The sequence below is a fragment of the Pogona vitticeps genome, chromosome 1, assembly GCF_051106095.1.
Source record: "Pogona vitticeps strain Pit_001003342236 chromosome 1, PviZW2.1, whole genome shotgun sequence".
Classification (NCBI taxonomy): domain Eukaryota; kingdom Metazoa; phylum Chordata; class Lepidosauria; order Squamata; family Agamidae; genus Pogona; species Pogona vitticeps.
The window spans coordinates 207,162,622-207,184,215 of record NC_135783.1 but is presented as its reverse complement, the minus strand read 5'-3'; the positions used below and the strand labels follow the sequence as shown (position 1 = coordinate 207,184,215).

General features: G+C 41.5%; 1 protein-coding gene across 11 annotated transcripts in view; it reads right to left on the bottom strand.

The window, feature by feature from the left end:
• Window positions 1–21,594, bottom strand: part of COBLL1 (cordon-bleu WH2 repeat protein like 1) — a 131,401-nt gene that overhangs the window by 34,769 nt on the left and 75,038 nt on the right. For 7 of the 11 annotated variants that reach the window (XM_072981968.2, XM_072981986.2, XM_072982012.2 and 4 more), the window contains 6 exons: window positions 10,544–10,729; window positions 6,141–6,342; window positions 4,262–4,490; window positions 2,686–2,724; window positions 1,971–2,068; window positions 176–415 (listed from right to left, as the gene is read on the bottom strand). In XM_072981968.2, the coding sequence (XP_072838069.2) occupies window positions 176–415; window positions 1,971–2,068; window positions 2,686–2,724; window positions 4,262–4,490; window positions 6,141–6,342; window positions 10,544–10,729 (994 nt within the window). The remainder of the gene's footprint in view (window positions 1–175; window positions 416–1,970; window positions 2,069–2,685; window positions 2,725–4,261; window positions 4,491–6,140; window positions 6,343–10,543; window positions 10,730–21,594) is intronic. The other 4 variants (XM_072981992.2, XM_078394705.1, XM_078394695.1 and 1 more) reach the window with 1 other exon arrangement.

Genomic DNA, 21,594 nt, shown 5'->3' with positions numbered 1-21,594 from the left:
GACTTCCATCCTTCTGAGGCCTGTAAACTGAGTACCCAGCTCACAGGGGGCAGTGTGTAGCCTGCACAGTTAAACTGTAAACTGCCCAGAGAGAGTTTTAAGCACTATGGGGTGCTATATAAGCAGCACACATTGTTTTTGATACACGGGGGGTGGGGGGGGAACAACAACCAACCTTATCAGTTTCATCCACACTACTAGATTTCATCACAGAAGCTGCAGGTCTGTCTTGGGCTTGTGCAAGATCCTGGGGCACACTTTGAGAAGCAGGCATAGGGGGCAAGGGGGCTCGTCGCTTCTTTGGCATATCAGATGGCAGTGTATTTGAGTCATATTGTTTCGAAATCGTATTGGATTTCATTCCAAAGGCTGGTCTTGGCTTACTCATCAATGGAGTTGCAGGAGCACTAGCAGTCTTAGGCAGAAAGAGAAAAAAATAAACAATGATTTATACCAGCCAACCTATTCCTTTAAACTGGGAGTCCTCAATTGTCATTACAAAGACATTAGTGTTGATTGCTAATAACATAGCAATCTTGTACCTGGGGGAAAACCTTAGGTCAAGACTAAGCAAAATGCAGGTTTGGGGCCAATTGTGGCTGCCAGGATCCCTTCTGATCAGCACAATCATGGAAACAATTGACTAAATAACCTGGCCTGTTTTAGCCTAAAAAACACATTTTTTAATGTTCTACTACAACATGCTCTTTCTGACATGAAACAGGCTAGAGCCTAAGTGAGAGCAGTGAAACACAAAATCACACATAATCTCTGAGGCTTCTTGAGGGCACAATTTCCCATTTGGGGGGCTATTTTTAAAGGGTTTATGGAATTGTAGCTAGGAAAGCCTACACATTTCTGGGAGGGAGGCGAAAATGATCCCAGATCCCTAAAAGGTTGCTCATCCCTGCCCTGGGTCATTACAATGAATTTAACACAGGAACTACTTGGGTGGGGCCTAATATTGGTTTATTCCAATTTGATCATCACTTGGCTATGAGAATATAGATTTTTATTTTTACTGAAACAGTTACTATAACTGCATGGCCTGCTCCAACGGGCAAGTTCCCAAGCTGCTACTGAACTATGTACACAAGGCCTCAGTTAGTCTTTGTAAGACAAGAACAGACCTCTAGGACTGGAAAAAGCCATAGATATTGAGCGGGTTTAGGAGAGGCAAGTGAGAATAAGGCCTTCGGAACAAGGAGCAAATTCCACTGAATTTAATGACATTCTTTTCTGAGTAGACATGCACAAGACTGTGCTAATAATCACCTAAGGGAGATGTCAGCAACTGGGGGGGGGGCGAAGGTATACTGAAAACACACACACCCAACTCAATGGGGACTTGCACTCTGTTGCCATGACTCTGAATTGTGGCCAAAGGTAGCTGTTTTCCTTTGAAAGTAAGTTAGTAGTGTCAAATTTCTTGGAGCAACAAGAGTAAGAAAATAGCAACTTCCCCCTTAAGTCAAGAGCATAGGGCCCACTTATCTTGTTTTCCGCTGAATTGTGCTTCTACAGTTCAGCTAAGAGCAAGATGCCCACTCCCAATATATTTTGCTTTGAGGGACACTTGTTTCTTTTTGCTACCACAGTGGTGGGCATGAAGCCTGCATGTATTTTGGTCACCCTGATCTAAGCAAATACCACCTGCAAGCAAAACAGCCATGACAGACTGCTAAAATCCCGTAGTAAGTCACAACGAGTACAGGCCCATTGAATCAATGGAACTTGCATCCGTGTTGACTCACCAAATCCCCACTGATTCAACGGGTCTTTTACTATTGGATTTCAGCCACTGGCAAACCAGTATGTCCAATCACTCCCACACCATAAACAGAGGCACATAGATATTTAACAGAGCAGAAAACAGATCAAATTATGGGGGTGATGAAACTGATACTAAACATATTTCTGGACAGTCTAACTACTAATTAATCAACTGCTAACAAACTTATGTTTCTTACTTGTTCTCGTTTCTTCTTACTTCGTTGAAAAAAGCTGAAAAACCCTTTACTTTCCTTCTCCTTCAAAATTTCTGAGTTTTGTGAATTTTGACAAGAGTCTAGAAATAAAATAAAATGTCTTGATGCCACAATTTCTGGGTTGTGCAAATTATTTTCTTCTTTATGTCTATAATATCCTGATAATTAGATCATGTTCTTCCCTTTAATATTTCTGCCAAAGCATTTTAACAATTGAAGCAGTTTTCACTCAGCATGCTATGTTCAACACTGTACATTTAGTCTGATATGTTTTCTACACTTAATAAACTAGTATCCTGTTGTGTACTTCCACCTGTGCAGGAATGATGTCATCATTAGCCAATCTGTGTTATATCCTCCCTTCCAGTAGTAATGTTCTTTATTTATTTATTTAAATATTTTTACCTTGCCTTTCTCCTTAAAGAGGACTCAAGGCAACTTACATCATTAAAAAAAGCATTTAAAAGCTAAAACCAGTCAGCATACAAATATTAAAAAGAATAAAATAACACACTAAAAATTGTAAACAACATCAACACCAAAAACAGATTCAAAGCAACAAGGCACAAGGCAATGTAGGCAAGACACCATTTATATTCTAAGACACTTCTTGCTCTGAATTATTAAATGAAAATGGCTGTGCCAATATGCCACCATCCAGTATTTTCATCTTCTCTATGAAATCAGAACAACTCACCTTGTAAAGATGAAAAGTTGAATTCAGTAGTTGGAGTGGCTACAGAAAGAAATGGAAATTTCATGATAATAGACGGTGTTTCCTGAATAGGCTCTTTATCTGAATTTCAGCAGAGGAGCTGAAGACTACCTGGGCAAGTCTCAAAAAGCAGAAGAATGTGAACTGATAACTTCTATCACATTTCATCAAGAAAGAAAGAGCACCTTGTACTTTAAGCAAGGATGCTTAACTTGTACACTAGGGGCTGGATCGACCACTAGAAGCATCAGGCCTGGAAAGTTTACTAAATGTTAGTATTAAGTACAAATGTAATTCACCAGGCTTATTCATCTGAAAATAGTGATATAAAAGAACAAGATGTCATGAAATGAATCAGAAACGGAACAGTAAAAATTTTATAACTTTTAAATACTCTAAATTTTAAAGAAAAGCACACTTCTGCAAGATTCCACCAGTACCCCTTCCCAAGACCATTGTCTGGTATACTGAGATTTTTTTTCAGACTGCAGCCACAAAAAGATGGTTTTAAAAGACTGAATATTTTTATTGGCCATTCATTTCTCACTAAACAGGAGCAATTTCTGAATAGCAACTCTGTCTGCTAAAATACATGGCTGCTAAATTTAACATCTTGTTTTAAGTCCAGGGTGGGTAATCTGTGGCCTTTCTGTTATATTAGGGTACAATGCCAGTCATTTCTGATTACTGGCTGATGGAACACCAAGATCTGGAGGCCCACAAGTTCCCCAAGTCAGACAAAGAAGTTAGAACAGTGGACCACAGATCGGTTCACCTGATTACAAATGACAGACACAAGAAACCCAGAAGCAAAGACTAGACAATGTATTCTCGGCCAGATCTGATGGTTGTTGTAGCTGTTTCAGGCTGTTTGGCCGTGTTCTGAGGGTTTTTCTTCCTAACGTTTCACCAGACTCTGTGGCCGGCATCTTCAGAGGATAGGAGTCAGGACTCAGTCTGACAAACTGCACCAGAGCACAGACTGAGTTCTGACTCCTATCCTCTGAAGATGCCGGCCACAGAGACTGGTGAAACGTTAGGAAGAAAAACCCTCAGAACACAGCCAAACAGCCCAAAAAACCTACGACAACCAAAGACTAGACAGTTATTTGGAACTTCTGAAGATAGCCAAGAAGCATTAAAAAGAATATAGCTTTACATACAATGGCCAGAACCCTATTGGTGATTTACAGCTGTGTAAGGAAAATTGCTCAATCCTGGTGCTGTTGGTACTTCTGGGTGGGCACCGGATCATATGACTGAGCATACATTTGGTGACACAGCCAGGACTTTGTTAACAGGTGACAATGTGCCATTAAGACTTCATGGGCTGCCCTCATGCACAGGTAAACTGACAATACATTTCTGGTCTGTTTGTGCTCTTATAACATTTTTTCAAAAATCAGTAGTTTATTCTGGTGTCATGTTCAGTAACGATAATAGGAACAAAGGGAAAGAACTGTTAACTAAGATTGAAATTAATACTGCACACCTAAATTTATAGCACAGCACTCCCGGAATGAGCAGGTTTGGTGAAAGGCAAGCACAAAGATCTTACCTTTGCTGACATCCATGGCATACAGTTCTCTGAGTCCAAGGTCATTAAGGGATTTTGTCAAGTCAAGTGTCTCCTGAGATTGGTAAGTCTTCAGCAATACAGTGTGTAAGAGATCAAAGTCACATTTGTTACATATAATTTGCATGAGTTCCTGAAGGGGTACATGAGGGCTAACCCTGACAATTGTCTTCTGTGTCTTCTTGTAGTTTACTACCACTCTCACAGTTTGCTGAAAGAAAAGAAAAATAATTCAATAACTGAGCATTCATTGTTACAAAAGTTGATTGAAAAATCCAACCACCACAATGACCACTATGGCGATGCACATTGCATCCCTAATAATAGCATCTACAATGTCTTGTTTAAAAATACTACAAAATTCTGATTCACGTCCCGTGCTACTGTAGTGGTACTAAGCATGAAATGAAGAACTGACTAAAGCCACCACATTTAGTTTCAGAACTCACTAGAGCAGGAGTGTCCAACCTTTCACTTTCCCTGAGCCACATTAGAAAATGAAAATTTGGTTTGGGCCGCATGGGGGGGCAGCCCTAGCCATCCTCCGCAGCCCCGCTCCAAGCGCGCTTACCAGCAGATGCGATCTCAGACAGCAGAGGCTGCCAGCTTCGACTCTGGTGGCTTTATGGGGCCGGGAGGGGATCCACCTATTGATGGGGATGGTGCAATGCAGTCACGCGGCTCCCTTCTCCCCTCCCACTCCTTCCTTCCTTCCCTCTCCCCCCCCCCCGTTGTGACGTGCCCCAGCTGCATTCCGGCTGCAAGTGCCAGCAGTGTAACTTGAAACTTTGGAATTTCTTTTAAAATAAAAAATTGCACTGGGCCACATTATGAGTTGACCTGGGCCGCATGCGGCCCTCGGGCCGCAGGTTGGACAAGCCTGCACTAAAGGATATGAGCATGAGCATAAGCTTCGTGCATCCATACAAGACCTACCAGAAGGATTAGCTATTATGGACTGATCTGAAGCAGAGCTGTCTTGCCTTCAGCTATCTATCAACTCCCTCTCTCCTATTGCTTCTTCAGCCAACTCACAGCTAAAGTAGATGATACTTTAAAGATGTAACAAGTAGTTACGTCCTTTCCCTCTTTTCTTCCCTACCCTTGAGTAAGCACAGGGAAATTCAATGCAGACTGCATCAACATATGGGACTGGGGCTTTGCTGCCCACCACAATCCTGATTTGGCTCTCTGGGCCTACAGTTTTTATTGTGAAAAAGTGATGGGGGAAGCACCACTTTTTTGGTGATAAAGATTGCAGACACAGAAGGCTTGATATGTTGTAAGGCAACTGCAGGAATAAAATATATTATGTCCCCTGTAACACCCATAGAGGTTCACAGGAGATTTGGTCCACTGTGCTTCTTTCAATTAGACAAAAAAAAAAACCCCTCCCAGGTATGTTTTCAAATCCATGATCTTCAAGTGCATGTAGGGAGCAATGTGAGCATGCAGACACAGACCTCTTGTCTTTTTTAAGGCAAGGCATGCTGGTAGCACTCCTTAAAGCGGATCATGGCAGGTAAGAGCCTATGGGATAAATAGCTATCTTTCTTTCCGACTCAACAAGGATCCACACAAGCAATTTTGGAATCTACTGAGATGTACTACAAAACAACCCACCTCCGAAACCTGACTGATCATAGTGCATGCACACTCCAAGGCAGAAGTAATGACAAAGATATCCCAGTTTTCAGTAACTCTCAAAATGGAATATTATGACAGAATTCTAAATTACATAAATCAGTTATTCTATCACCAAAGTCTTTGGAATGTGGTTCATTAGAAGCTTAACTAGATAACATATATGAGAAACAAAGACAGAAGGATTAAGAGGAGCATTTCACAAACTTTCTCTCACCTCTGGTATGACAGGAGTGGGCTTCCTCTTATCTATCTGTTTTGGCTTTAAAATTACTTTGTCAACTTCAAGCATCCCAATTGGTGTATTTGGCTTAAATTTGATCTGTTTTTGTTCCACGGACATCAAATCTATTGTATGACTTGATGGATTTAAACGGTATTGTGCACAAAGGTAAACCAGTAAGTCCATCATTGGTTTGCTGGGGAGAAAAGCCATGGTCATTAAGCAAAACTGGCTTGATAACACATTTACTTTATTGTTGTATATGCTTACAGATCATAACACAAGTGTCACATAAAGGAAAATGCACAGAGGGCAAGTATTCTGAAGACATATAGGGTAAGTACTATGAAGAAGGACAGATGGACGGACAGAAGAGTAGACAGACAGATTTTCCATTTCTATACCACCCCATTAATGTTGCTGCTCTCTGAGCGGTTTCATTAGCATTTTGCAACCCTTTGCAAGCCATGTTCTAGTCACATTTGTGACTCTAGTGATATGTTTGGGGGGAAAATCACCAATTGAATAACAATGAACATGCCTGTAAATTCAGATGCATTCTAACAGATAGATGTACTGTATAGAAACATGCCTTCTCCCTAGCAAATATATTCAATGTTATTTACAAAACTTCTTGTTGTTCCTCTCATTTCTCTCCTATTGGAGATCAGACATCATCATGGCTATTTTGATTTTGGATGTGGCAGCTCTAAACAAAGATGCTGTATTGCATCCAAACCATTCTCCCAGGTTATTCTGTCAGTAAGTTCTTCTCCTTCCTGCACTATTTATTTCCCTGCTTATTTTACTCTGAATGACCAATGCAACATATTGTACTATTCATTTTCATTACATGGCCAAAATATTTTAGCTTTTAGCATTTAGTGTGTTATGATTTCCTGGTCTCACCTTAACACTTCTTCACCGACCAACCTTTCAATGCCAATTAAGATTTACAAATGGTTGGTCTGGGTTTTTCGGGCTCTTTGGCCATGTTCTGAAGGTTGTTCTTCCTGATGTTTCGCCAGTCTCCGTGGCCAGCATCTTCAGAGGACAGCAACCTGTACTCTGGTGTAGTTGGCTTGGGAGTACAGTATTTACAGCTGTGAGATAGGCTTTTGTCTTTTCCTGTAGATGGGTGATTAGTGTGTATTGTTGTGGGTGTATTGTTGTGCTAAGGGGAAGAGATTATCTGTCCCTGTGGTTGATGGGTGTCATTAGCTGGTCTTTTGTGTGTAGTCATCCCCTGTCCTTGTGGGTGGGTAGAGTTCATTGACCTTTTGCACGTAGTATGTTTGATAGCTGGGAGCCAAGTTTTGTCGAGTTTCATACTTTCCTCTTTTTTGTTGAAAGTGTGCTTGTGCTTGTGGATTTCAATGGCTTCCTTGTGCAGTCTGACGTAATGATTGCTGGTGTTGTCCAGTGTTTCAGTATTTTGAAATAGAATTTCATGTCCAGTTTGTTTCAGGGCATGTTCAGCTACTGCAGATTTTTCTGTTTGTTTTAGTCTGCAGTGTCTCTCATGTTCTTTGATTCTGCATTTCCAGAACAAACATTAGATCCCGGCCGTGAAAGCCTTCGCGAATATAAGATTTACAAAACTTGCGCACAACACTTTGGCATGGCAATTAGTCACACTGTATCTATAATTTGCACCTTTGATCACAAACACTGCCTTCCTGATTCATGAAAATTAAATACAAACTTTTAAAGCACTGCCCATGAAACAATCTTTCTTTAGCTTTGCAAATCTGACTATGTTAACTGAATTTATATGCTGATTTAATTCTTTGTTTACACAGAAATAAATAGTTTCACCATTAGTTTGTGACACCTGAAAGTTATTTCATTTTTGTTCTGACTGATCATAGACAAAATAGCAAAATAATAATTTTGCAATCTCTTCTTCTTTTTAAAACTATTTTATTAACATTCCAGTAATTTATTTTAATCTGTTCAGAAATCTAGTGAAGTGATTATCTGCTCTTAAGAGCAAACGCAATGCAGACAAAAGACAGCTGCAATGCTATTACAACACGCTGTTGCACAGAGGTATCACCGTAACACCTGCACAGAATAAAAATCTACAGAATATTTCAGTGGCTGTAAAAAACAACATTCCTATGTAGTTTAAGCTTCTGTACGGTATTGTTTAGCACGGAAGGTTTACTTGGTGGCTTTAAAGTTGGTCTTGGGTCAGCCCTGATAATGAATGGCAGAGCTTATGATGAAATAATTTTTCCACCTCCTAATTGGAACAGCTTACACAACATCTCTTTGAACTATAAAAAGAGCCTTGTTGAATGTGAGACCCAACAAAACATTTTGACCAAACCCACCAAGAAGCATAAAAGACAAGGATCGCTTTAAAAATGTATATCCATGATTCTTTTCTGAAGTCAGCTGGTATGACTGATACTCAGAAAGATGAATGGCAGATAGCAGAGCTTTTCACTACATTACTGATAAATTTGGAAGACAGATATGATTACCGTACTTCCAAACTAGCCAGCTGTAAATAGCAAGATGGGTCTTCCTGAAATTTTTCCTCACAAATATTTACCAATAAACCTTGTTTTCACACATGACTAGACAGATGAGCATAGTATAATTAATAAAATGGAGAACTCAGCCACCATAATAACAGAAAGAAGAAAAGGAGGTAAGAAGAAGGGTTACATGATTCCAGTGGCCTAAAAGTAACTGCTAGTCAGAACCCAAGTAGACTTACTGGCCAAATTCCTTACGGAGCTACGCAAATGGCACACCTTTTGTGACAATTTGCCCTAAGATAAGAAATCACACAACACAGTAGTCTACAGTGATTTCTTAATTTGGGCAATTCACATCCAAAACTAATGTTACTTCCTTTTGAGGGGGATTCTTTTTTTCTCTCCAAATTATATTAAAAATTGGAAAATTACCCCTTTGGGTACTGATTTTTCTAACTTGGCAGAGTTTGCAGAGCAACCTGGTGGTCTTGAAAGGGAACTCTCTGCAATTTTTCTGGAAGAACTGAGTCTGAATATCTCCTCTAGTAGTTCCATTTATACTTTGTTCATGAAAAGCTTGCCTTGGCGTGCTTGCAATCGCCCTTCAATACTGTAGGCTTCTTGTCCAAATTGAGGATATGAAATGAAAATATGCAGAAGACTGTATTCTGAGCTTCCATGGAACTATGTCGCTCCTGATATAGTCCACAGTGCACGGAGTTCAAGGGAACTCCTAGGCTCTCAAAACAATAGAATTCAGCAATTCCCGCATCTGCCTGCCAGCACTCAGAAATACCTCCTGACTAAACTGAGGTGAAATTGAGGTGAGTCCTCTTTATATACTCTCTTCTCAGCTTTCCATTCAATCCACCTAACTGGCTATATCTTTGCCCTAAATTCACTTTCAGTCTTGCAGGAGAGAACATAGGAAGCCGCTCTTCCTAAACAAGCTTAGTTTCCAGAGTTTTGTTAGGAGTTTCCATGAGCTGTGCCCTGTGGGCTAAAATAGCCTACCAACTATTGCATCCTCTTGTAGCAGACTGCCTCCTGCCTAAGATCCGGAGAAGGCTTTCTCTGCTTTTTGTCCACAACAGATGCACATCTGGCTGTGACAAGAATTAAGGCCTTTTCAGTGGCTGCACCCAAACAGCAGCTATTTTTTTCATTTCCACCAAAATTCTGCCCTGCTGAGCAAATAATATTTTTACCTAAAGGTTGCTTTTATCTCTTCTGTTTGCCTCCACTGGTCAGAATCAGTTACATCAGCAGTGAATTGCTGCTAGCTAGCAAGTCACTGTTTGTATGCCTTGCTGCACCCCAGTCATGTGAGTTGATGTGTGTTGTGGGATATAAGCGGCAATTCGTTACCTTGCAGCAATTTGTTGTTGTGATTTATACCACTGCATTTATGCCAGGTTATCTAGCCAACAGGATTCTGGGTAAAGCAAAAAAGCAAAGTGTGATACTTATATGCCTCCCCACAGAGCTTTAAGCTCTCTCTGGGCAGTTTACAATTTAATTATGCTGGCTACACATTGACCCCATGCTCTGGATACTCAATTTATTGACTTTGGAAAAATGAAAGGTTGACTCAACCTTGAACCAGCTACCTGAATTCGGAACTGAACTCAGCTTATGAGCAGAGTGTTCACTGTAGTACTGCAGTTTAACCACTATACCACAAGGCTCCCCGGGCACTATATGTAATTTAGTTATCTTTATTTTATGATGGTTTTGTGATTTTAATTGTTGCCGAGCTCAGTAATATGCATGCATTAAAAAAGGAGGGTATAAATTTTCAAATAAATAAATACATAAATAAAATAAAAATAGATATATCTTTTGAAAATTCAGATTGCAAGCAAATTTGATACAATAACAAGACAAATTCTTTGTTCATCCTACCTGCCATTGACAGTAGTACATTTGATCACATCCCCTGGAAGAACCACAGACAGTTCAATCTCTCTGTCAATAATATTTTCTTTTTGTTCCATAGTGAAGTTCTTTAGTTCTGAATCATCAAAAGAAGAAGAGTCAGTGATCTTTGTCTCAGGTGGAGGAAGGGGAGCTTTTGGCTTGGCCTTCCGTCTGAAAGAGAATAAAAATATTTTTGTCAATGACTTGGAAAAAATAAAATCAGTGGAACCGTTCTAGATTGTACCATAAAAAAGCCCCCATCCCCAGCTGATTTTCAAACTTCCAATGAACCACAACATCCTTGTGCTCTGAAGAGAACTATGCCATTTTTGCCCATTAAAACTCTGGGAAACTCCCAAATCAAACTGAGCCACAAGTATCCAATAAAGTAGGCAAATAATTAAAGGACTGATATGCAAATAGCCCAAGTCAAACGTTTTCTGAAGATTTGTACTGATTTTTCCCACCTAATAATCACTTGATTTCCTCCACCACTATATACAGTAGATTATTGCTGAGGTGATATAACATTAAAAAAAATTCTTTAGTTTGTCTGAATGGCCATTCAAGAAACTGCCAGCAGCTGAATCCATGGATTAAGAGAAACCAAAGAAAATATTTTTTCTCTCTCTCTCTCTTTTTAAAAAAAGTGATGTAGTGTATCAGCAGTCATCCATTAGTCTCTTTTTTTTTTTAAAAAAAATCACTTTCCCTGCCCATCTGTCAAGGAGAAGAGGTAATGTCCAATTTGCTGATATTCTGAAGTGGCTCACTTATCAAGCCACTTCACAATATTATTCAAACTGGAAGGAGCCTTGACAGCTGAAAAGGGTCACTTTTGGTCTTTTCCCAGAAATCACACATGCTGGAAATGGACCAAAGCTATCCGCACTAAAAAGTAGAAGCAAAAGGTGCATTTAGGACTGCTTTGAATACAGTTTGGTTCACTCCAGTAATTACATCGTATGATTGCTGGAAAAAAGAGTGAACCAAAGGATCACCACACTGGACAAAACATGGAGCCAAATGCCCGTCTGATCAGAGTTTGTCTTCCCCTTCAGCTCACCATATCACTGTTTGACATGACACAAATATAAGGGGTGGAGAATCTGTTCCACTGACACATATTGTCCTGATGAACAGAGGCAACCAAGAAACCTGCCACATGAATAACAAAACATCTACAAAACTGGTGAGCAGGTTGGGCATGGAAAAAATCTAATTTTCCTAGTGCTGTAATAGCTTGCCACTGGGAAGATGCAGAAGTCCTCCAGCCAAGCATACTCTGTCCAATTTGGACTGCTAGATGGAAAGCATTTGCAGAAAAGGGGAAATCACCCAGAACCATAACATGCTCCTTTTGATATGTTGATCAAATGAAAGTGAACATGCAATTTGAAATGCACACAGACTGATGCCGAATCATTTGCAGTACATTCATCCAGCCATGTAAAGAATTAATTACAGCTCTAGCCATGTGCAGGATCAATCTAGCTTGAAGGTTCATTACAGAATAACATTTGGTGAGACACAAGACTAAAAATAGACTCTCTAACCTAATTTTTTTTTCAGAACTCTGATACCCACAAGGTTCACCATTTGAAATAACATGAACCTTAAAATCAAGAAGAAAATTCAAAATGCAATATATTAGGGCTCGTCCTCACCCGCTTTCTCACCAATATGAGTCAACAAAGCTGCAGATGAGGTAGAATTTCTCTGTAACTCCCATAGGTTTCTTTTATGGTAAAAACACTGACCAACACAAACTGCAAAACTATGCAATAAACTGATGCTTATGTGATATGACACAACAAATCCACACAACTTTTTTTTTTTTTGGCAGAATGAGGTTAAACACCGAGCAATCTTTTATATTCCTCACATTATTGGTCTGTCAAAGTTAAGATGAAAAAATTAATTCACAGCAAAACCCAAACTGAACCAATTGTGACTAAAATTTTTGAACACAGTGAGTCGAGCTGAGATGTCCAGCGCTCTGTCTTGTGCTTGACCGCTGTTGAGCCACCACCTCCTCCCTGGACCCTTGCCCGGCCTGGCTAATCAAAGCAGCCAGGCCGAAAACAACAGAATGGGCCACAGCATTAATAAATGGGTCTTTCCTTGAGGGCAGGTTTCCCTCTGTCCTCAAGGAGATACTCATTAGGCCCGTAAGGAAGAAACCTAGTTTGGCAGCGGACGAAATTGGCAATTATAGGCCCGTCGCCAATGTTTCTTTCATGAGCAAAGTGGTTGAGAGGGTGGTCACCGACCAGCTTCAGGGCCACTTGGAGGAAACAGATGCCCTGGATCTGTTTTGGTCGGGCTTCAGGCCGCGCCACAGTACAGAGACGGCATTGGTCGCCCTGTATGATGACCTGTTGAGGGAGGCCGACAGGGATAAAACATCTCTGTTGGTCCTCCTCGACATCTCAGTGGCCTTTGATACAGTCGACCACGGTATCCTCCTGGGGAGGCTCTCCGAGTTGGGAATCGGTGGCTTGGCACTTGCCTGGCTCCATTCCTTCTTGGAGGACCACCCCCAGAGACTGCAGTTTGGGGAGAGTGTTTCGGCCCTGTGGGGTTCTACAGGGGTCTATTATCTCCCCAATTCTGTTCAACATCTATATGAGGCCGCTGGGTGGGGTCATCAGGGGGTGTGGAGCATCGTGTCATCAATATGCTGATAACACCCAGCTCTACATCTCCTTTTCACCAACCACAGGTGATGCCGTTCTGTCCCTCCAGAGCTGCCTGGGGACTGTACTGCAATGGATGCAGGAAAACGGGCTGAGGCTGAATTCTGACAAGACGGAAGTTCTGAGGGTGGGTGGCCCTGTGGATGGTGGCTTGGGCGACTCTCTCATGTTTGGGTGGGGTGACCCTGGCCGCAAAGAGTGGGGTTCACAGCCTGGGGGTACACCTGGACCCGACGCTCACCATGGAAACGCAGGTGGCATCGATAGTCCTCACCGCCTTTTTCCACTTTTGGCAGATTGCCTGGCTGCGACCCTACCTTGACACTGGGGCACTCACTACCTTAGTACATGCGCTTGTAATCTCAAGATTAGACCACTGTAATGCGCTCTACATGGGGCTGCCTTTGAAGCTGACGAGGAAACTTCAGGTGGTGCAGAATGCAGCGGCCAGACTCCTTACCGGAGTGAGAAAAAAACCAACATATTTCTCCTACCCTGGCCATGCTGCACTGGCTGCCCATCCGTTTCCACATTGACTTCAAAGTGTTAATGCTTACCTATAAGGCCCTAAATGGTTTAGGACCTCGATACTTGGCGGAACGCCTGCTCCCACCAAAATCAACTCAGATCACCTGCACGACTCAGGAGGTGAGGCTGAGGAGCCTAACGCCGAGGGAGGCCCAGAAGGAAAGGACACGAAATCGGGCCTTCTCAGCGGTGGCTCCTCGCCTCTGGAATAATCTTCCTCCGGTGATTTGTGCAGCCCCCACGCTGGGCACCTTTAAGAGTCAACTAAAAACATGGGTGCACATTCAGGCCTTCCCTCCTGTCAATAATTAATTTTTCCTTTATTCTTTCTTTCTTTATTATCTGTTTTAGTATTGTATGTGTTATGGATTGTTTGTAAAATCTCTGTGTTTTTATTGTATATACGTTTATTGGAAGCCGCCCAGAGTGGTCGAACAGACCAGATGGGTGGGATACAAATCAAATCAAATCAAATCAAATCAAATCAAATCAATCAATCAATATGCAAGCAACAGCAAGGGATTCCTGTCCAAATGCCAAGGGGGCCCATCATTAAAAAGAAAAAAAAATCAAGCTACAGAAGAATGCATTGCCTGCTTCTATTTATATCTCAGGGAGGCAGAAAAGGACTTAAAGAGGCCCAGCTTCATTCTACATCTTCACACACAAATCCCACATTTCAAGTGGCTTCAGCTGATGATGGCCCAGAGCCTCAAAATGTTCTTTCCTCCTGCTCCCAGCAAACCTCCCTCTCATAATGGAGCTGACCACAGTGGAAGCCGGGAGCTTGAAGAGATTCCCTCCTAAAGTGGATCCCTAATACCATTCATGTTCAGTGGATAAATACTGAAGGAAAAGTATGCCTACATGAAAGGACCACATTGCAGGCAGAACCAAACCTCTCTGGAGCATGAGTCAAGTTTTATTCCCAAAGTCCTTCAGATTATAGTCCCAAAACATGCACTGTCATTAAGAACTGGCCCAGGAACTATATCTGGGGTGGTGATGGTGAGGGTAACAGAGCATCCCTATCCCTTAATGACACCAATAACTTCAGACCTACTGGCTGTAACATTTCTCTTCCCTCAGGAAATAGTTGAGGCAAGATGATCAACATAAATATTCATTAATCAATACTGTATATACCACCTGGTTAATTAAGAACAACAGGCCTCAACCTGGTTCAAACTGCCTCGAGTTTCCTCTCAGCTTTTACCCCTGTGACTTCTTCTGCCAACTCAGGACAACGTACAGCCCTCCAGGTGCTGATGGACTGCAGTTCCCATCATACTTCACTATTGGCCATGCTGGCCAGCGTTCATGAGTAATGTGACCCAACACAAAGAATTCACCTCTGTGCTACAGGCCTTCTGGGATTTTTTTCTAAAAGCAGCCCTAATATACTGTATAATACACTGGGCTCCATCAATAAGGATACACTAAAAATGGGGAACTGTGCATCCTTTTTTTGGGTAGATTTTCCCAATCACTAAGTACTCACAGTAAAGCTTACTTTAAACAAATTTTTAAAAAATGGAATCTAGAAGCAGGGTGACAAAGTAGAGGAGTCTACTTTGCTACTTATTTATTTTTTTAAGCAGAGTACTAAAATTTTCAAATTGGTGGAAGGAATGTAAAAGCAAAATATACTATGAGGGGAAACACGTATATTGCTACACATAATTTATAGATTGATGCTAATAAAATATTTCAGCCCAAACGCAGACTGTGGCAAGAAATCAGAAGAAGACTGAGGAAGGCCAGCAATGAAGGAACTAGAAAAGATCATCAAGTGTAAGGATGTGTCCCTGGAGACCAAGACCATCCACATTATTATATTTCCAGTCACCATGTATGGATGTGAAAGCTGGACAGTGAAGAAGGTTGGCAGGACATTTTTTTAATTCATTTGAAACATGGTGCTGGACTGCCAGTAAGACAAAGAAGTGGGTTCTAGAGAAAATCAATTCTGAGGTCTCCTTAGAAGCAAACATGATGAAATTGAGGTTGTCATACTTTAGGCACATCATAAGAGGACAAGACTCAATAGAAGAAGAAGAAACAATTATGCTGGGAAAAGTTGAAATCAGCAGAAAAAGAGGAAGACCAAATATGAGATTGGTTGGCTCCCCAAAGGAACCCACAGGCTTGATTTTACAAGAGCTAAGCATGTTGTTGAGGACAGGCCATTTTGGAGACACAGTAATTTATTCATAGGGTCACCACTTTTTTACTGAAGAAAAGATGAAGGAAAGAGTGAATAGGAAATTGATGGAGAACGAGACAAGAGTTATATTTCGGGCTGGGGGGGAGAGACAATGTTAATATTTTTCTTCTGTATTGTCAATCCTTAACCTTCAGGCTGGTCAGAGCTGTGCCTTACATAGACTACAGAACAGAAACACAAGGATCATCTTGATTATACTCCAGCAATATAGGGCAATTTTCGGGTGGTGATGGAGAGGTTTTAAACTACAAATAACGCAAGTATATTTAGAAATGTCATTCCAAAAGGGTGTGGGAAAGTGCATGAAACGCCTATGAGAAAGCAAGTGAACCGTCCTTAACAGTTTGAAGTTCCCAACTTCAGTCTGTATTCTACACTGAGGGAAATAACAGGGCATTTAATTAAAACAATTGGTCATTTTACAATTTTTAAAATTATTCATTGTAGTTCAGTCACAGCAGATCATGTGGGTTTGTTACATTCAAGTGGTGAATGCTGCATTTACAGGGCAGATGTCAAAACAAATCAAAACAAAGCCCTACTGGATCAAAGCAACAATCCAGTAGTCCAGCATGCTCTTTCCCACAGAGACTAGGCAGGTTCTGCTAGGAAATTCCCACAAAGCAGGGCATATAATACAATAACCGTATCTTCCTTCTTCAGTCCATGGTTATGTGAAAATGGAAAACATGGGAGTTTTATTTAACCATCTTTACAAGCAAACACACTACGTATTCAACGAACCTGTCATTAGTTTATTGTAATTTTACTTTTGAGAAATCAGCATTTCAAAGTTGGTATTAATGTAAATGATGGAGATGATAACATGTCTTCAAGTTAATTCCAAATTATGGCAATCCTCTCCAGAATTTTGTACATATAGAGTACTTAGATGTGGTTTACCATTTCCTTCTTCTGAGGGTGTTCTAGCACTGTGTAGCTTACCAAGGGCTACACGGGCTTGATCATTACTTCCCAACTCTGGGTCCCCAGATGTTCTTACAACTCCTAGAAATCCTGGTCAGCACATAGTGGCGAAGGCTTTGGGGAACTGCAGTCCAAGAACATCTGGAGACCCAAGGTTGGGAACATTGAGCTAGATAGATCTTCTTGCATAGTGCAAAATGAACCCCTCAACATCTGGCTCCACTGCCAGATAACCCAGTCACTGAGCTGTCCAACCAATTCCCTCTATTTAATTACCTCAATTTCTGAATTTCAGATATAATTGTTATTGTTTATAAAGCTAAAACAACACAATCAACATAGGCATGAAGGAATCACAGTGATTCCAGAAGTATAAAACAAATTTTAAATATAACTTGACAGGGAGGGAGATCCCCAAAATCAGCCCTATGAGGATTGGATGTGTGCAGGAGCTGCAGGATTGCTTTCTGGGAAGGGTACGTAAGAGTGAATGTGAGATGGAATGGAATGTACTTATCAGAAGCAGAACGTTAAACATAAACACTCCACATTGCAATATTCTGTTGCAGCTCCCACTTGTCCTTATAATTCTCTTCTCTTTCACTGACCAAAATTGTCTTCTGCAGTTAGACCACTGTAACTTTTGGAAGCACGTTAACTTAAGGTAAGAAATCACTCTAGACATTATCTTTTGCATATTGATTTGTACAACTCAATGTGCAAGAGGTAAAATCAAGAGAGATTTCTTACCTTGAGGCAATTTGCTTCAAAAATTATTCCACTTTCACAGTTGCACAAACAGGATTTTGGCCACTATTCCCTACCTCAGGTGCTTACTCTACTTTTTGAGCAGATACAGTAATTTGGAAAATTTTCATACAGAATATACAAAATTCTGATCATTGTAGGCAGTAGCCATTATGGATTTCTGTTGGTACAATAGCATTATCAAAGTGAATTGGAAGGATACTGTCTCTATGCATTCTGTGAACACCCAAAAATAGTGTCAGATTCCTGCCTGTCCCTTGGTTGTTTCACTAATCACAGGGCAAAAGCTACGTGTTGTGTTGCGGCCATTAGTTGATTACATCAACATTATGAATTATTAATAACAGAGGTCCAGGCAATGTGTCACTTTAAATAGAACCAAATAGAAGTTGTTTATTATTACAGGTGATGAAGTTACAATCAGTGTCTTTAACTCTTAACAAAACATCTCACTTCATCCACTCTCAACCGCCAACTCTCTCTCTCCACCCCAAACTCCAAAACCACCAATCCTCAAATCTAAAACTTCCAGTCTAAACTCTCCAACTCTCAATTTGTAATTCTCTAAAATCCAATCTGATCTCCTCCTCCCCCTGTAAAGACTCATATCTCTTGACTCCGCCTCTCCAGCACTCCCATTGGTCCATGCAGACAGCACACTAATATTCATGACCTGGGCAGATGCCACAAACAGGTCTGGAGGGCTGAGGTTCTAGCGGCATGCTAAACTTCCAAGAAGGAGAGAAAGGGAAGAAGTCCCATCAAGGCAATATTTTATTCATGGAATTTTCCAGAGATACGTTTTGCTGCTCTTATGTGTCACGAAGTTCCTTCTGACCTATGGAACCCTATGAATTAATGCAAGAAGTCCTATAGTTCAGAGGTTGTCAACCCCCGATCTGCGGCCCGGTGCCGGTCTGTGGTCTGAGCTGGACTGGGCTGCGAAGACAGACCACCACCCCCGCATGCACTCCCCTCCCCACTGCTGCTTTGTGCACGTGCGTGCGTGCCAGCACTGGCATGATCTCTCCCCCACCTGTTCGCACATGCACAGGGGCGCCTGCACACCCCTGCACTCCCCCACCCCTTCACACATGCGCCTGAGTGCCCGCGTGAAGAGGTGGGTGGGTGTGCAGGTGCCCTTGTGCATGCACGAAGGGGTTGGGGAGCACACACGCCCAGGCGGGCGAGGCGCTCCCCCACCGCTTCACGCATGCACCCGAGAGCATGTGCACACCCGCATGCACCTGCGGGGGCCTCCTTTCTCAGAGGCTCAGCTGGTCCACGGTCCCAAAAAGGTTGGGGACCGTTGCTATAGTTAACAGGCCTGCTTGGGACTTGGAGATTTGCTGTGGCTTCCTTTATTGAACCAATACATTCTTTGTTAGGAGTTCCTCTTTTCATAATGCCATTTTTTCCAGTGATTCTTGTCTTCTCAAGGTATGTTTAATCATTTCATCTTCTACCAAAAGCTCATTTCATTTAAATTCACTTATTCGTCTTTCTGGCAATTCATGGTATCTGTGAAGCTCTCCTCCGCCACATTTCAAACAAATCAATTTTTCGCCTTTCTTCACAGACCAGCTTTCATGTCTGTATGTACTAATAGAAAGCTTTGCACTTGAGTAAGAAGCAGCATTGGACTGCTCTACAACTTGAAGAAATTTCTTAAAATTAAAACAAAAAAGCTATTATTCAATTCTTTTAAAAAACCTCTCACTTCTGTGGGATATTATGCTTTTGTACCCATGATTCAAAATGCCAGGAAGTGGCCTGATATTGCTGTACAATATAGTATATGTGTTGCCAGCAGGAAAAAGGATGCCAAGCTTTACATAGCAAAGGCAGCCTGAATGTTGACAACACCAAGGGCAGCAGTCAAGATGATCTACAGAATACCTCCTCAATTGTCAAAAAACAGCTCTAACAATTGCTTTGCGTTTGAGTGAAAAATGGTTAACTGACAAAAAAAGAGTCAACTTCTGGGATTTTCCCTTCTATGGTGTCTCTGTGTGAATGGTAGTAAACACAAAAGGGTGTCTTGTAGACCAGGGGTCCCCAACCTGGTGCTGGTCCATGGCTTTGGCAGGACCGGGTTGCAGAGACAGATCTCCTGCCCCCCGCATGCACTCCCCCCATGCACACCCACCTGCACGCATGGCCCACCCACCTGTGCATACACACAAGCACATCCCTGTGAACATGCCCCACCCATCTGTGCATGCACACGAGCGCCCCCCACCCGCAAGCCCCACCCACCCCCACAAGTGCGGGGTTGCCCTGCCACCCGCGCATGGACCCCACACCCCCAACCGGTCTGCGGTTCGGAAAAGGTTGGGGACCACTGCTGTCAACCTTCTTGACTGCTGCTGAGGGTGAAAAGTTGTACTGCCACCCTTTTAAGAATTGCCTTGTGGAATCCTATTCTGCTGTACTGATAAAATATCATCATAGCATTCCCGTGCTGTGATAAACAAACAGAATCGCATAAAAATCCTACTTCTCTATCCCCAGAGAGCAAAAATTAGACCTAATAGAAAGGTCTCATAATTCTCCCACAAGAGAGTCTAACAGTGAGTTCTGCAGCACATCCTGCAAAACAGTAACCAGGAATTTATCTGCATGTGGCACTGGTGAATGTTGTCGAATATGCTGCTTTGGGCCATTATTACAATAATCCCATCTCAGGATGTTACAAAGCGCAAAGCAAATGACACTGAGCAGCAATAACATCCAGTGACAAAAGGTAATATAACACATCAGTAATATTAATTACACTGGCTTTTGTCCAGTGATTCCTTTGTGTGGATGGAACAGAGTTCCACTTGTGCAAAGAAAGGCATCCAATCTTCACTAATAACCCTTCTGTAAAGAGAATTGTTTCTATCAGTTATGCTTTCACCCTGTCAAGCAAACAGACCAGGGTGTTTCTCCCCAGAAAAATGACCCACAGATTCCATCTACTATAGGAGGACGCATGCCCTTTGACTTCCAACCACTAGGTAAGAATACTTCTCTGTGACTCTGAAGGGTTTGTATCAAGTTATTTCCCTTAAATAGCTGTTATTCCTTTGAAGGAAAGAATGATAGGTCCCCTCCATTCCACAATAAATTGCATCAGTGTGCACACGACAATTAATTAAAACCATGACAATTAAGCTGAAAGTTTTAACAGAATCCTGGGAACTGTTTCTGTATTCTACTAAAAACAGAAGCCAAATTTCCCAGCCACTCTCTGTCTACCTCCAAGCAATTGGCACTAACCCCTCCATAGATCACATAATCTGACCTTTGGACAGCAGCAGTCCTGGAAACAGAAAAGCTTTTCAGCCAGTTCCAAGTCCAAATGACATTTTCTTACTTTGAAAGGCCAAAAAAACAAACTTGCAGCAGCAGGTTAAAGCCAAATCTGCTACAGATATTCATGCTCTCAGTCAAGGTCTGTATGACATCTAAGAAAAATATTTCAGACCCTACCCTAACTGTAAAGCTTTTGTCATCCGATTTCGTTGCCCAAGTGTGTTCCTAACAGCGAAGCTTGGGTTGCAGTGTCTTGATCATTTGATTCAAAGAGTTCTGCCCTTCTTAAAAATTTCTGAATGTAGATCAATTGAGAATTGATCAATCATATGGTTTTCAATGAGGCAGTCACGTTAAATCTCTTTCAGCATTGATCACAAAAATCAGATACAAAAAAAGTTCTGGTACCTTAAAGCTTAACCAACTTATTTCAAATTGAGCTTTCACGGATTATTGCCTGCTTCCTCAGACACAACCAAGAATGAAAAACCAGACTGTAAAATGAGGACCACAAAAAAATAAACCCGTTAATCTTTATTGTGTTACAATTCATTTGGTTGTTTTATAAATATACTAACTGCAAACCC